We start from the raw sequence: 15232 nt of genomic DNA, 5'->3' as shown, positions 1-15232 counted from the left end.
GTGGGGCGCGATTGAGGAAGACGCCTAGTGTTGCCCTCTGTGCACACATGCACTGGCACACACACGTGCATACACCCAATGAACAACTACACGCATACACACAAAATTGCTACTGGAATGTTTTCCTCATTTGCTTGGACTTTACCATATCCGCTTAATTCTATGTATGCTCCAAAGCTGGGGCCAGTTTGGAAGGTGTCATGTTTCTTGGCAGATCTTGGTGTTGCAAATTTGAACTCCTCCTGGTATTTCCAGTATGTCACAGTAAAGGTGCAAGATGTTACCACCACCCCCCCAAAAAGTTCCTGTATGAAATGCTGACATGTGTGCTCACCAGAAATAAGGATGGAACAACCATGAATGTGTAAACATACAAGTCCTGTCAACCACAAAAATGTTTGATGGCTCCCTTTGAAATCAAATCAATTTTAATTCTTTATGTATTCTCATGGGGAGCAGTGAGGGGACGAGGTTTATCTGTGAGACTCAGTGGAAAGTTGCAGTAATGAAAACACACAGCACACTCAGATTGGAGCCATTTCTTCTCCCCTCATGTTGAGGTGCTGTGTGTTTCAACAGTGTGATATGCCCTATGTGTTTGTCCTCACCTCTTTTTGTTAGGCAGAAGTCTTTTGGTGGCTCCTGTATTTTAACGGTAAGCTCATTGGTACTAGTTGGTGGTGTATTGTGTTTGATTTAACTTAGCACCCCATAGGCAAGTCGGCTGGAACTCATTGAGACTTCTTTGTTCTCATAACTCTGCTCCCTTCTGATAAAGATGGATCTGGGCTTCTCTACCCTCCGAGACCACCACCTCCTAGAATTAGCAGTAATATACAAAACCTTCACACTGGAAAGGACAGGCACACAGATTTGTGCACACTCGACCTTTGTCGAAATCTCTGTCTCTAATGTTGGCCATCTGCCGAGTCTGTCCCTGTTCCTGGTTACTTGTAACACAGCTCAGAGCTTGACAGGAAAGTGACCCGGGGACTAACACAGACAGCGGAATCCTGAGGCCCCAGCTTCCTGGGCTAGAGCCTCAATGTTGGGCTATGGTTCTCAGTCCCACTCCTCACCAAGTTCAAGGTGACATGAAAATGGGACATGGGGACAGAAACAACAGAAAGACCAAGAGCCTTTTCCTCCTGGTTCCATCTACTGTGATGTAGACTCCTAGACAATATCCCAGAGATGCAGAGGCCCCAGGGACATACCCCACTCCTTTATTCTAGGCCATCATATCTATAAAAGGACATTCATTTTTCTCAATCACAGATTCTTACCAGTACACATTTTTCTCTTGAATTCTTAATTTAACCAAGATAAAGATCCCTTAGCAAGAAATGTAGTTTCAAGGCTATTCTTTGGTGTGTGTGTGTGTGTGTGTGTGTGTGTGTGTGTATGTTTGCATGGTTTTCATGGATGTATCCACATTTCACAAACCAAAGACTAGGACATATTGTCTGACAATGGGAAGGATATTTGAAACTGAGGCCCTGCCATGGAAAAGCTCAGAAACACGTGGGCACTCTACAGATGGTCAACACGAGCTGCTCAGAGATCAACCAGTTGTCCCGTTCCAGCCATGGCAGTGCTTTGCAGGAAGGTATATATGAGGATTTTTAAAGGGAATTTGGCTGGGTTCTTCATAGACAGTCATAGTCACATTTAGTCATAAATAATAAGGTTCTCTTTTATATCTTCGTACAGGGATTGGCATCTTTGGAAATGAAAGCAAGCTCAGTTTGAAATGTGGGCTTGTTTGGCACACCTGAGTGGGGGATTGTATTTCAATTGTTCCTGCTTTCAACCTGGTCAGGTAGCTCCTTGCCTCGTAGCCTGCAGCATCTGTAACCATCCTCCCACCCTCCTTATTAAGATCTTAATTACAGATGCAACTTAGTTCATGGCTGAAGGGAAGGAATTTCCTTCGGTGAGCTGTGCCTGCCTTTGGTGTGGCAGGTATAATCACGATGAGATCATTTCTGGTCTGGGTTCCTTTCCTGGAGGAGTTTTTCTTTTGGGGCGAGGACGAATATGGTTAAGACACGATTCCCTGAGCTCAGCACAGTATGCCGGTAACTGCTCCCACCTCCTAGAGTCTCTTTCTCCTGGAAAACTCAGAGCATTTGGCATATGCAATTCCATGGATTCTCATAATGCTTCCAAGAAGAACTTGGGAAACAGAGGTGATTGCCATTATTTTTAAGTACAAGAATAGAGACTAGACTTTCCCAGGGAAGTTTAGCAGCTATTTCTCTAGCCAGGGGAGGGCTAGTCTGTGTACCCAGCAATACCCCAGGACTAGACTCCAGTAATGCAGACACGTATACACACACTGTTACAACCAAAAACTGTCTTCAAACATCTAAGGTCCACTGGCTGGACAAGATATCTTCGACCCTAAGCTACCATCCTCAAATGTCCACTGGCTGGACAAGATATCTTCGACCCTAAGCTACCATCCCCTTTTAATTGCTTCCTTCTGCTTAAAAATGACAGCCTCGTTGGTTTTGTGAGATGGAAGTACAGAATTCACTCCTGGAAGTGTTGGCCACAATTTAGTGATGACTTAATGTAATAGACCTTAACCCCAAACTAACTTCCTTCTCTAGGATTAGCCCCTATTTGCTCATGGGAAGACTACAAAATACTTAGAAGCATAAGATCTCCCTCAGGCCAAGTGTGAAACCTCCAAACCATCTCTAAGACAACCATTTCTCCCAAGGCTTTCCGAATCCCTCCCTGAGTATGCACGGAATCTTGCCGTCTGCATCTAGACTTCAGCAGTAGAGAACGCTGTTTGTTCTCTGTAATGTAACGAGCTAAGATACCATAGCTTCCAAAACAGCTTTGTGACCACTGCTAGGTGGCAATGCTAATGGTGTATGAGTGTACACACCTCTCAGCCAAGGGTGTGGATCCAAACTTTAAAACTCTTTGAAGAGCTCACAGGATAAGTAGATAATAGCAGCAAGGCAACAAACCCAGATCAAGTGACTATGGGGGAAGGGTTTCGTAGTCATGCGGGTGTGTACATGCATGCAGAGGCTAGAGGGTCACATCAGGTGTCCTGTTCCTTTATGTATCATTAACCCTACTTTTTTTGAGTCAGGGTCTCTCATACCCTAGAGCTCACTAATTAGGCTAGACTGACTGGCCAGCAAGCTCCAGGGACCTACCTGTCTTTACTTCTTCAATACAAATAGGTACCATTGTGTCTGCTGTTTCTTCACATGGGTTCTGGGGGATTGAATTCAGGTCCTCATGCTTGCAAGGCAAGCAATATAGAAACTGAGGTATCCCCCAACCCCCTTTCAAGTAACTTGTGCGTGAGTCCCAGCAAAGGGCAACGTCACAGTTCATCGAATGGTTTCTGACAGGGATGGTGGTATATTTGAGTTAATGTATTTAATTATAACCTCACATTCAGACTTTGGTCTAGGAAGATAAAGACATGGGAATGTAAAAACAGAACCTTTTCATACTTTCAAACACTTTATAGATGTTACAGCTGTGCATTTTAGTTTTGGAGAAATGATATCATTTTTTTGGAAATACATTATAATCGAATGGATTGGACTCTCGTACTCCTGTTTAACTTCATTCTTATTTCTCCTCCCCTGAATGTTAGGGGATTTGTCTAGACAGGCAGTCAGATATGATCCAGTGCCAACATTGTAATGCTGGCTGGAATCCAAAAGGTTGTTTTATTGTTAATAAAACCTATCTTTTGGGTGAGTGGGTGTCAAGACTTCGTCATTATATGGCGCCTGTAAGATTTATCTAGGGACAGAAACCTACAAAGAGTTCACGCTTGCCCCATGGTTTTGATCCTTTGCCAATACGCTATATTGAAAACTATCAAGAACAGGCAACTTGGGACAAATGTATAGAAATCCCAAGGCTTAACAGCAGCATCACTAAATTCCTAGGTGGTGCAGAGTCTCAGGAGGGACATCCTCGTGGTGGGGGAAGAATGCTAGACGGAGAGATAACCAGTTGTGACCTCAGGCTCTGCTGTTGATCTAATCTATGACCTGGGCTGTGAAACAAAGACAATGTTAAAAATGTAGAGGAACCCATGTGTGCTCATCTTCGTTAAGATCCTTGGTACCACTTAAGCATAGCTCATAGGCTGCGGGCAAGTAGAAAATTGAACTCTTAAGGATGAGATTGGTAGATTGCTATGATATGATATAATATGATAGATGCAGAGGTAACAATATTATCATCCTTATGAAAAAATCTAATTCCTTTTTCTTGCAGTCAAATTCATCTTCCATCATGAGTTTAGACATTCTGAAGTCACACACATACTAGTGTTTCTACCTACCTGCCCTTCCAGGATGTTTCTTTTTTTTTTCCTTTTTATTTATTTTTATTCTTTTTTAATTAAAATTTCCACCTGCTCCCCGTTTCCCATTTCCCTCCCCTCCTCCCAAATATTGCCCCCTCCCCCACTCCCCTCCCCCTATCCCCACTCCTCTTCTCCTCCCCCCCCACACCATTCCCCCTCCCTCTCAATACTGAAGAGCAGTCCAAATTCTCTGCCCTGCGGGAAGACGAAGGTCTTCTATCTACGTCCAGGATGGGAGGAGCTCGGGGGATTGGGATGGTTGGGATATAGGAAGGGAGGATACGGGAGCAGCGAAGTACATATCCTATCTAAGGGAGCCATCTTAGGGTTGGCAAGAGACTTGACTCTTGAGGGGTTCGCAGGTGTCCAGGAATATGTCCCCAGCTGGTACCTTGGGCAACTAAGGAGAGGGAACCTGAAATGACCCTATCCTATACTGATGAATATCTTGCATATCACCTTAGAACCTTCATCTGGCGATGGATCGAGGTAGAGACAGAGTCTCAATTTGGAGCAACGGTCTGAGCTCTTAAGGTCCAAATGAGGAGCAGAAGGAGGGAGAACATGAGCAAGGAAATCAGGACCACGAGGGATGCACCCACCCACTGTGACAGTGGAACTGATTTATTGGGAGCCCACCAAGGCCAGCTGGTCTGGGACTGAATAAGCATGGGTTGATTCTGGACTCTCTGAGCATGGCGGACAATGAAGGCAGATGAGAAGCCAAGGACAATGGCACTAGGTTTCGATCCTAATACATGAACTGGCTTTGTGGGAGCTTAGCCTGTTTAGACGCTCACCTCCAGGATGTTTCTTATCCAGAGAAAAGGTTTCTGCTCTGCTCACGGTTTGCATGGCAGCAGGTGTCAGCCTCTGTCTTTTATTTTCTAAAATGAATTCTTTAAAATTCTAGCTTTCTTTAGTGTGTGTATGTGTGTAGAGCATGCATGTGGAGGTCAGAGGACAACTGTCAGCAGTGGACTCTCTGCTTCCACTGTGGCTTCTAGGGATGGAGCTCTAGTTGCTGGTATTGCTTGGCCCAGTGCGTTTACACTCTATGCTATCTTGTCTTCCCTCCATCAATCTCATATCATAGGAGAATTTATGATAGCCATTCAGATACAGGGAAGAAGTGGACCCAGTATCATAAGAAACACTCCAATATCCTAGGTATGCTACCAAATCATGTAGCACAAATCCTGGGAGGCTCAAATTTCTTTCTGGGACCCTTTTATTGAACGTTGAAGTGTTAGATGTCCTCACCTCTTTCAAGCAGAGCCATGGCTTTAGTCTATAAATCATCAAAAGAACACTGGCTACAGACCACTCATCAAATAGGACAAGGCCAGAGTACAGATTCGTATGCCTGGGAGCCTTATGGGCACACACACACACACAGCAATATATACAGAGAATATTAATGTTACCCTTTGCCTTGTCAAAGAATGCCTGTTGGAACCATGTATCTAATATCATGTACTAAAGCTTCTCTCAGTAAGAAATGTATAAAACAGACTCGAATTATCACTCTAGATCACAACACTGGGGACGAAGTGGCTGCTGAGACTATTCACAGAGGGTCTGAGCTGTTTGCAGAAGACTTAGGGCTTAATAAAAGCAGTTTCCAGAAACTAAAGCTCACTGATAGAAATGTGGTCCACTGGCTAAGAATAGTCTTCACTGGGGAATGTCGGACAAGCCAGATCAGTGCTCAGGAGCTTGACCAGCCTTCCAAGGACCTAGCTGGAGCCTGCTGCTGCCTTCCTGGGGGCTGTTTCCAGTCACCAGTGGAGGTGAGCAGAAGGCAATGAACAGTTACTCAGATGATGTAGGAGGGTCATCTGTCTGTGTGTTACTTTCATTGGTTAATAAAGAAACTGCCTTGGCTTTTTGATAGGGCAGTATTTAGATAGGTGGAGTAGACGGAACAGAATTCTGGGAGAAAGAAAGCAGAGTCAGGAAGACGCCATGAAGCTCCAGCCCAAGATGGACGTAGGTTAGAATCTTCCCGGTAAGATCTGGTGCTACACAGATTATTAGAAATGAGTTAATCAAGATGTGAGAGTTAGCCAGTATGAGGCTAGAAATGATGGGCCAGGCAGTGTTTAAATGAATACAGTTTCCATGTAATTATTTCGGACGTAAACTAGCCAGGCGGCGGGACGGGGCCACCACACCCTATTACTACAATATCCCCTATCATAGTATACTGTATCTTCTAGCTCCTGTACCCAGAGGTGTCCTGTCTCCTCCTACTTAATAACATCTAGAAGTTTCAAATTTAAAATTCGTTAGTGTTCCAGATCTTCACGTACAAGAAAAGAGTGTGAGCCAAGCTCCCAAGAATCAAATTCTTGATACTTGTAAGTAGCCATGCTTTGAGACTATGACTGCTTTCATCGGAGAAGGGCTAAGTATCCTCCCAACACACACACACACACACACACACACACACACATACACACACACCACATCAAAGGTGCCCATGAGAGCCAGGAGGGTAAATGTAACCAAAATGGCAGAACTAGTCTCTGATCAGAGCTGATTTTTGTCAGTAGAAACAAAAGCAAGTGGGAGTCTTTCTCTTTGCCAGTATGCCCCGAGGCTGACCTTGGCCTGTTCTTCTCTCAGCAGCTTCCTTTAAGAACTGATTTCCTTGATGATGGCCATTTCCTCTAGTGGGTCTGTTTCTCAGGATCTGGTCTCTGGGTAATTCTGCATGCATGCATGCGTGCTCATGCTGGAGTCCTAGAGACCTGGGCTAACATTGGGAGCGGGGGTTGGGTGCAGGAAAGTCTTGTCATCAAGAATGAGGCGGCCCTGAGTCTTTGGCAGGTTCTCCTGCATAAATATAGAATGAAGTAAAAATAATAAAAGGACACCAAGCCATTGATGATGCTGTCAGTCACAGTGAGTGACACACCAGCCATTGTGTCTCTTCAAAGGATAGCGTGAGCGGCCGTGGAAATTCCACATCACGCCTCTCTATATTGGGAGAAGCAAATAATGTCCCTGGCAGTGGAAGTAATACGCTTTCTTGACATTTTGATAGCAGTGGGGAAAACAGGGCGGGGGAGGGAAGAGGCCAGAAGTTGTCATGTGACTGGCTCGCCCATACAGCCAGGTTTGTTTTGTTTTCTTACTTTCCCACTCCTCAGCCATAGTCTGAGGACCCAGAACAACAGAAGCAAGCTTTCTGGTGAAGTATGTGAATGACTCTCTGTCACCTACCAGACTCAGACGGGAGGGAAGGCTCTTTAAAGGGACCATTGTATTCTCTGCTGCTGGGATGGTCAGTTCCTCTTGGCCTTCCTGTTTGCTCAGTAGTTGCGAACACACCAGATTGGAAGGGGGGAGCAGGCTCCAATCTGCGTCATTGTCCTGTTTAAATAGGGAGGGGCTGGTACTTTCCTGCTCCCTGTCTCCCTTATCCTCAGGCCCTAGGCTCCAGTGACCTGGACACAGTGTTTATGCTTCTTCCTTCTTCACCTGCATCTGGTTTTTTTTTTTTTTTTTTTTACTTAACATCTTTTTCTCGAGAAAAAGAATTCCTCTCTCCAAGTAGAGAACCAGGGACACAGAGGTCAGAACCCACTTCAATTTGGTAGAGAATGGGTATGGATTCTGTTTCACACACTGGGCTCACATTCTGCATATGGAAATGGAGCCAGGCAGTGTGTCTGAGCTTAAGTTAAAAGCCTGGAATGGGGTGATGCAAAGCCTGCTGTAGAGAAACATGGAGAGATGGCTCAGCAGGTAAAGATGTCCCCAAACCTAACAATGTCTGTCTGATCCCTGAGACCCACATGGTAGAAGGAAAGAAACAACTCCTGGAAGCTATCCTCTGGCCTCTGCATGCATGTACACACATGTACTGGACAGCATGTAGCCTCTGCATGCATGTGCACACATGTACCGGACAGCACAGTCACAAACAGAGTGATAGAAAACTAGACAGGAAGTGATCAGATGGATTTTGGGAAGACAGTTATTCTATTTATATGGAAGATGGATTCTAATCTGGGAAGAGGTTTAATGAAGCAGAACCAGTTGGGAAATGTCACTTCAGGAAAATGAAAAAAAAACAGCTAAACAAACAAACTAAACTAAAACAAAGCAACCTAGTTATTGCTAAGATTCACACCTGGGGGGCCTGCGAGACAGGATATGGCATCTGACAACTGGGGCCAGGTAGTGACGAGTGTGCCAACCTCAGGCTCCCAGCTTGGGCAGGCTACTGCTAACGCAGCAGGAAAGGGGTTTCTTCATTCATTGGGCTTGAGACACAGATTTCCCGTCAGTCAGCGAAGTGGGTAAGAACAGGAGTGTGCAAGTGTATCTGTTCTGTACTGTGGGTCTGGGTTATACCTACAGGCTTATGTCATCACCTGGGTGACAGATCATTTCGAGAGCAATGAGATAGAGGAGGGGACAAGTGCAAAAGAGAGGTCCCCTGGGAACATGACGACTTAAGAGATGAGGGGGATGGTCTATTGATGGTGACAGAAAGTGTGTGGCCCAGAGAAGAAGAAGAACCAGGAAGCAAGGTCTTGGAAGAATAGAAACCAAACTAAGTGAACTTCTAGAGAACATGAGATGAATTGACAGGCACGGTCCCTTCAGATGGGATTTATAGACACTGATATCCAATCTCCATTAAAGTAATTATTACTGGAATTTTAGGATATAAGCCTGTGCCCTGGCAACCTTAACAAGCTAGATTTCATCCCCTGTATTCCCTCCATCAATTAAAGAACTAGATAATTGCTAAGCTCTCAAGAAAACCAATTCCGCTCTCCCAGCAGAGAACCAGGAATGCAGAGCTCAGAACTCATTTCAATTTTATAGAGAATGGGTGTGGATTTTATTTCAGACACCAGGCTCACATTTCTGGAACTGGAAAAGGAGACAGGCAAAATAGTGAAAAGTGGAGAAAGGAGGTTTATTCAACATGACCACATGGGAGAAAAGAACAAATGAAAGGGTCCAGCAAGCCCCCAGCCCATCTTCTAGGACATTGGTATGGATTTAAATTGCAGCAGAGGACAAGAGGAGCGCATAACTAAGTAGTCTTGGTCCAAGCACAGTCCAGTCCATCACAGTTCCATCGCTGTCTGCCTCCAGTCTCTTCTGCAAGGTTCTCCAGCTTGGCGGAACCGTGTAAATCTCTACCCAGGAGACAAGTTCCTCCCCTGACTGGCACCAGGCTCTTGCCTTTCCCTTCCCCCAGCATGAGATTCCTGGGGAAATTTCAATTGCTTAGGGTCCACTATCTCAACAGTCTGCTGGACAAAAGGAGGGGACACAAGTGTCGCCTTAGACTATCTCCCCTCCTCCCACAAGCCAGGAAATAGGAGGTCTGACTTCGTACCCGAGTCCTAAGGTCTTCTAGCCAGGTGACCTTACAAATCATTAACTTCCTGAACCTCCTTTTTTTCTTAGCTGTCAAGTGGAAGAGCTGGACTCTAACTCCTTGAAGAGCACTCTGTCTTCCAAGTTCTACTCCCTGCCCCAACAGTACTCTCTGCCTTTGGAATTGCCAATCTCTGGAAACTTGGCATCCAGCTGGGTATAGAATTACCCAGCTCTTATCTCTCCTTGATTTGTTTCTGTGTTGACATTCTCTCCACCCCACCAGCCCTCAGCCCCCTTCCTCTCCCCCAGAGATAAATATCCAAGGGGCTGAGGGTTAAGAAAGAGTAGATCTTAACTGGAGGACTTCTGCCCTCTCTGGTGTTTTCTTAAGATGCTCAGATAAGAGCTTCTGACTTTGGGGCCTTTAGAATCACACCTTTCCTATAAAGAAGAGCACCCCCACACTTTTAAAGCAGGAATGAACTCTTTCTTGGCCCTCTCAAGAGTTAGTATCCTCTGGAGTGAGGACCCCAGGTTCTAGCTTTTATCATTGCCCTCTCACCAAGCAAACACACAGAAGCCATGCCTCTTACCCAAAATTTTCTAAATTACTTTTGTTTTCTCTGTGTAATGGGTATTTTGTCTGCAGGCTTCTCTGTGCACGGCTTGCACGCCTCGTGACTTTGGAAGCCAGAAGAGGGAACTGGAGTTACAGGGGGTTGTGAGCTGCCGTGTGGGAGCTGGGAATTGAGCCCAGGTCTTCCGGGAGAGCAGCCTTAACCACCGAGGCATTTCTCTAGCCCTAGGATGGTTTCTCGATTGAAAACTGAGAAGAGGGAAGTGACCAGGAAGCCCGAAGTCAAGTGCCACCCAGCAAAGGAAGTCAAAATCCACAATGGCCTGCAAGTCTCCAGCAGTACTGAAATAGTCATTTGAATTCATTTATTTCATTCTCGTGGCAAACTTGCAAGAGTACCAGCCTCAGTCTTGTTCTTATCCTAGGGATGAGAAGGATAGGGCATGCAAGGAGAAAGCCCTAGTAACACATTTGAGACTACAAACCCCCAAAACTTCATTTAGTCCATAAAATGGGATGAAAAGGGGGTTACCTTCAGAACCTTCTTGTCTAATGGGACAGACCCAGCCAGGTCACTGAGAGGAAAGCTAAAGCAGCTTCCTAGAGAAGAGGATCAACCTAGGAAACCCCAGTCCTATGTCCAGCTCTGCTACCCAAGTGTGGCCCTTGGGAAAACACCAAACCTGGGTCCTCATCTTTAAAACAGAGCAGCAGGCTACAGGGGTGTGTAACTATAATGGTCTATTTAGGAAAGTGACTAGCTATATACATTAGCTATCTTTAGGCTGCAGAGAGGTTGAAGAACTCGGTCTTGTTTTAACCAAGGCTGATATCTACAAGTTCTCTCTGAATCCCATTATGTCGTGAGAAGACTGGAGAGATGTTGTGGGCAATGGGGCAGGAGAATTCGCCAGTAGTGCATGCTTTTGCATGGCTGAGTGCGCTCTGGGATTCTTCTAGAAACATCCCTGTATCTCATGTGCAGGCATAAGTACACAAGCAGTGGGAAGGTCACGGGGACAAGACAAAGCACATGGAGCAGACTCACAAGGGGATTTCTATCTGCCTCTAATCAAGTGTGGTCCAGCGCTGCACTCAGCACCTCGTGGTGTTCCAGGACCTGGAAGTGGCCCAACTGTGAATACCTCCAGCTGATTGTGGTTGACTGAGCTGCAGCCCTTTGCCTGTCTACTGTTTTCTCTTCTTTCCCTTCTTTGAAGTCAGTATGATTGGACAGCTATCAGTCTTCAGCTCCCACGTGGCTGTCCCAAATCTATTGCTTCTGATTTCATCTAGGCGCTTCCTCCACAACCATTCCCAGGTATTGAACAGGCCCAGGAGAACAGGACAGAACAGAGCCACTGGTTCCCTCCACGCTCTAAAATTATAATCTTGGTATAATTCTTTCCCTGAGATATGGGACAAAGGACTAGAATCTTGTCCTCTGTAAATCTTGTCTTCTTTGCAGGGACAGAACACTCACAAGATGGGAGAAGAGAAACACAGAGGTCTTAGCATCCTGGCACATTCTTTAATCACTCTAAAAACTAGGCAAGGTCACGGCCAGATCATATTATTTTATATATGAGCTTTTCATTGTTAGAAGGAACCCAGTGCTTCCTACAATACAGCTGCTAAGGAAAACCCTCACCTGAAACAAAAGTTCTGAGCTTAGCTACTAACACTGCTTCTCTATGAAGGTCAGTGAACTCACATCTCATAGTGATGATATTTGTGGCTCCATCTCTCCTCCTTAAATTGTGTGTTCACACTAAAAGCAGATTGGTTAGCCCACCTGCACTGATAGTTACCTGTAGTCCCAGCACTTGGGAGGCTGAGGCTGAGGCAGTATAGCAAGACGATGTGTTTAATGGAAAAGAAGATTCAGAAGTAGTTGACCAACACAAAATGAGAACATACGCCATTTTTTTTTGTCTGTGCTTTTTGTTGGTGTTATGGTTTAGTGGGTTTTGTCCTTATGTTTTTGTTTGGTTTGTTTTTTTGTGGGGGTACAGAAAGAATCTGAAGTTAATTGGGTAGGGAGATGGGAAGAATGAGAGACCTTGGGGGAAGACAAAGCTATGACCAACATACCTTGTATGAAAAACTTTAAAAATAATTTAAAATGTAGTGAAAGTAAAACAAAGTTTGTATCACTTCAAAGATGGAAAGCAGCGGGAGTGCGTGTCTTCCACGCTCCCGAGCAGACGCAGACCCCTCCCATACACAGCCGCTCCACCAAAGAGACCTACACACAGTGCGAGTCCTGTGGTTTCAGACAGAGTCCAGGAGAAGATGATTAATGCATGCCCAGCTGAAAGAAATGAAAAGCATGGGACTGGGAGATCAAGTCCACATTTCTGGAGAGGAAAACAGGGGCAAGAGTCCAAAGAAAAGCAGTCCCAAAGTCCACAAATACATTATGGTGTGAAATTAAGTCATAAGCATGCTCCAGCCAACCAGAATGAGCCCCACCACAGTGACACTAAGTGCATCCATCCAAACGCTTAAATGACAGACGAGAGGGGTCACATTTAGTTTTTCCGATGCCCGCGATGGGTTCCCTATGTTTCCCCGCTTCTCAGCACTCTGGGAAGGGGCAGGCATGTGGGACTGGCTGCCAGTGTGCTGGGAATCTTCAGAGGCTTTGAAAGCCTTCCAGGAATGTCAGCACAGACTGCCTGCCCGCTCTCTGTTCAATGCCCACTTTAGCTGTCTGCTGAGAACTGGATGTGCCAGACAGGCCTTCATACAAAGACAGAGAGTGTTCTGAGCCCATGAAAAGAAGGCACAGCCTTTCAGATGTGAATGGCAAGATTTAAGAAGTAGGTGACTACGTGGCAGGGGAAAGAAGGGCTCTCAGAGAGGTAGGAGAGAGACCAAACCAATGTATGAATGCATTCCTGGGACCTCTCCACCACCAGGTCTGGAAAGATAGACTTTGTCTCTGCGTGATTACCAGAGTACATCACTATGCTTTGCTTGCAGATTCCTCCTGCATCCAAGGGCCTCCTTAATCATAAAAGATATGGTAAGCCCTGCCAAGGCACAGTTATGTGTACCTCTATTTACATTTCAATGCCGAATAAAATTTCTGTTTGTAGTATGTGTCATTTAAGATTTTCCTTGACTTATTTTTCGCTCAAAATATATGAGAACATTGAGAGCAGTCTGCTGCGGTGCACGAACAGCTTGGAACGTTCTTCCCTTTCATTTCGCTTTGAAAAAGTTAAGAAGGATGCTTTGCCTGGTGACCCCTTCCTAACACTTTTAGCGATGCTAGCCCAACTCCTTGGCAAAGCACCCACCACTGGAGGGAAGATCTCTTCTGGGGCTTTGAGCTTTTCTGAGGAGTCTGTCTGATGTCACTGGTGGCAGACACAGTATAGCTGTGTCTGTCTTTTGTCTGAACCATCTGCTTCCTTTCTTGCAGGCTATTGTTCATATTTCTTCTCTTTTTCCAGGAAGTGCGTCTGTCACGAAACACGTGGGCTCTATAAGTGCTAAGGAGACAGCCCTAACGTTCTAACACAACTTCTCTTGTTTTCCTTTCCTAGAATCTGATGGCAAGAGCCTTATATGACAATGTCCCCGAGTGCGCTGAGGAGCTGGCCTTCCGAAAGGGAGACATCTTGACGGTCATAGAGCAGAACACAGGAGGACTAGAGGGATGGTGGCTGTGTTCCTTACATGGTCGCCAAGGCATCGTCCCAGGCAACCGGGTGAAACTTCTGATTGGTCCAGTGCAAGAGACCTCCAGTCATGAGCAGCCTACTCCTGGACCCATGGCCTTTGGCCAACAGAAACTCTACCAAGTGCCGAATTCACAGGTGGCATCTCGTGATACCGTCTATCAAGTACCACCCTCCTACCAGAATCAAGGAATTTATCAAGTTCCTACTGGCCATGGTACCCCAGAACAAGATGTGTATCAAGTGCCACCATCAGTTCAGAGAAACCCTGGAGGCACTAATGGGCCCCATCTAGGCAAAAAGGTAAGTGATTAACTAGAATTTTGTTCTTTCTTTTATACCATTCATTCTACTTACAATAATAGAAGCAATCCACAAATAATAGTTGGAAATTGCCCCAAAGCAAACATACTAAATGGCTTACCCTAGATATCATTATTGCATCGAATTTCCATTGATGGGTCAATGACAAAAAAACTTTTTCCCCCAAAACAGAGTCTTCATCCCAGGTTGTCCTTGAACTTGAGATCCTCTTGCCTTGGACTCCTGCGTGCTGGGTTTGCAGGCATGTGCTATCACACCCAGCAACAATACTTGTTGAACTACTATGTGCCAAGTACTATTGATAGGCAGCCCGTGTAAATGGTATTTCATTCTGGACCGGACATAAGCATACAATTGTATCTCTTCAGTTGTGTGATGGGTCTGCTAGACCTGGATTCTGTGTCTAAGTGGTTTGGAGTCTTTTCTACCTCTTCCTTGAGTAGTGTGGGCCCAGTTGTTAATCAAGCATACTGACACAGTGTGGATCCTTTTTCCTGGGCCATGAGCTAAATCGTGAATTAGTCTGTCTGGACAAAACAAAACAAAAAAAATCAATCAAAAGTAGAAGTAAAAAAAGACTGAAAGTACACCCTGTCTACCAACTCATTCTTTAGATTTTAGGTTTAAAGATTGATTTATTTAAAATCATAGGTATTAGTGGATTTAGAATAAATTCATCCTTGTTTTCTTGAAATAATTCTTGTAACCATGCCCAAGGTAGAAGTCAAATGCTTGGATGTTTAAGAGATGTCATTTTTAAAAAATTACAAGAAAATGTGATGTACTCCTCAGATTCTCATTCCTATAAACAAATACTCCAGACAGCTAACTTCATAAAAGGGAAGCTTTATGAACTAATCTCAGAGTTTTGCCGGTTCTAGGACCTGCCTTGGACATTAGCTCAGATGTGGCAAAGCCTCT

General features: G+C 45.1%; 1 protein-coding gene across 2 annotated transcripts in view; it reads left to right on the top strand.

Moving 5' to 3' along the window:
• Nucleotides 1-15232, top strand: part of Nedd9 (neural precursor cell expressed, developmentally down-regulated 9) — a 108943-nt gene that overhangs the window by 68299 nt on the left and 25412 nt on the right. For both annotated transcript variants that reach the window (XM_057788012.1, XM_057788011.1), the window contains exon 2: nt 13853-14290. In XM_057788012.1, the coding sequence (XP_057643995.1) occupies nt 13853-14290 (438 nt within the window). The remainder of the gene's footprint in view (nt 1-13852; nt 14291-15232) is intronic.

Source organism: Chionomys nivalis, chromosome 13 (assembly GCF_950005125.1).
Source record: "Chionomys nivalis chromosome 13, mChiNiv1.1, whole genome shotgun sequence".
NCBI classification, from domain to species: Eukaryota; Metazoa; Chordata; class Mammalia; order Rodentia; family Cricetidae; genus Chionomys; species Chionomys nivalis.
This window is presented reverse-complemented; position numbering and strand designations above follow the sequence as displayed.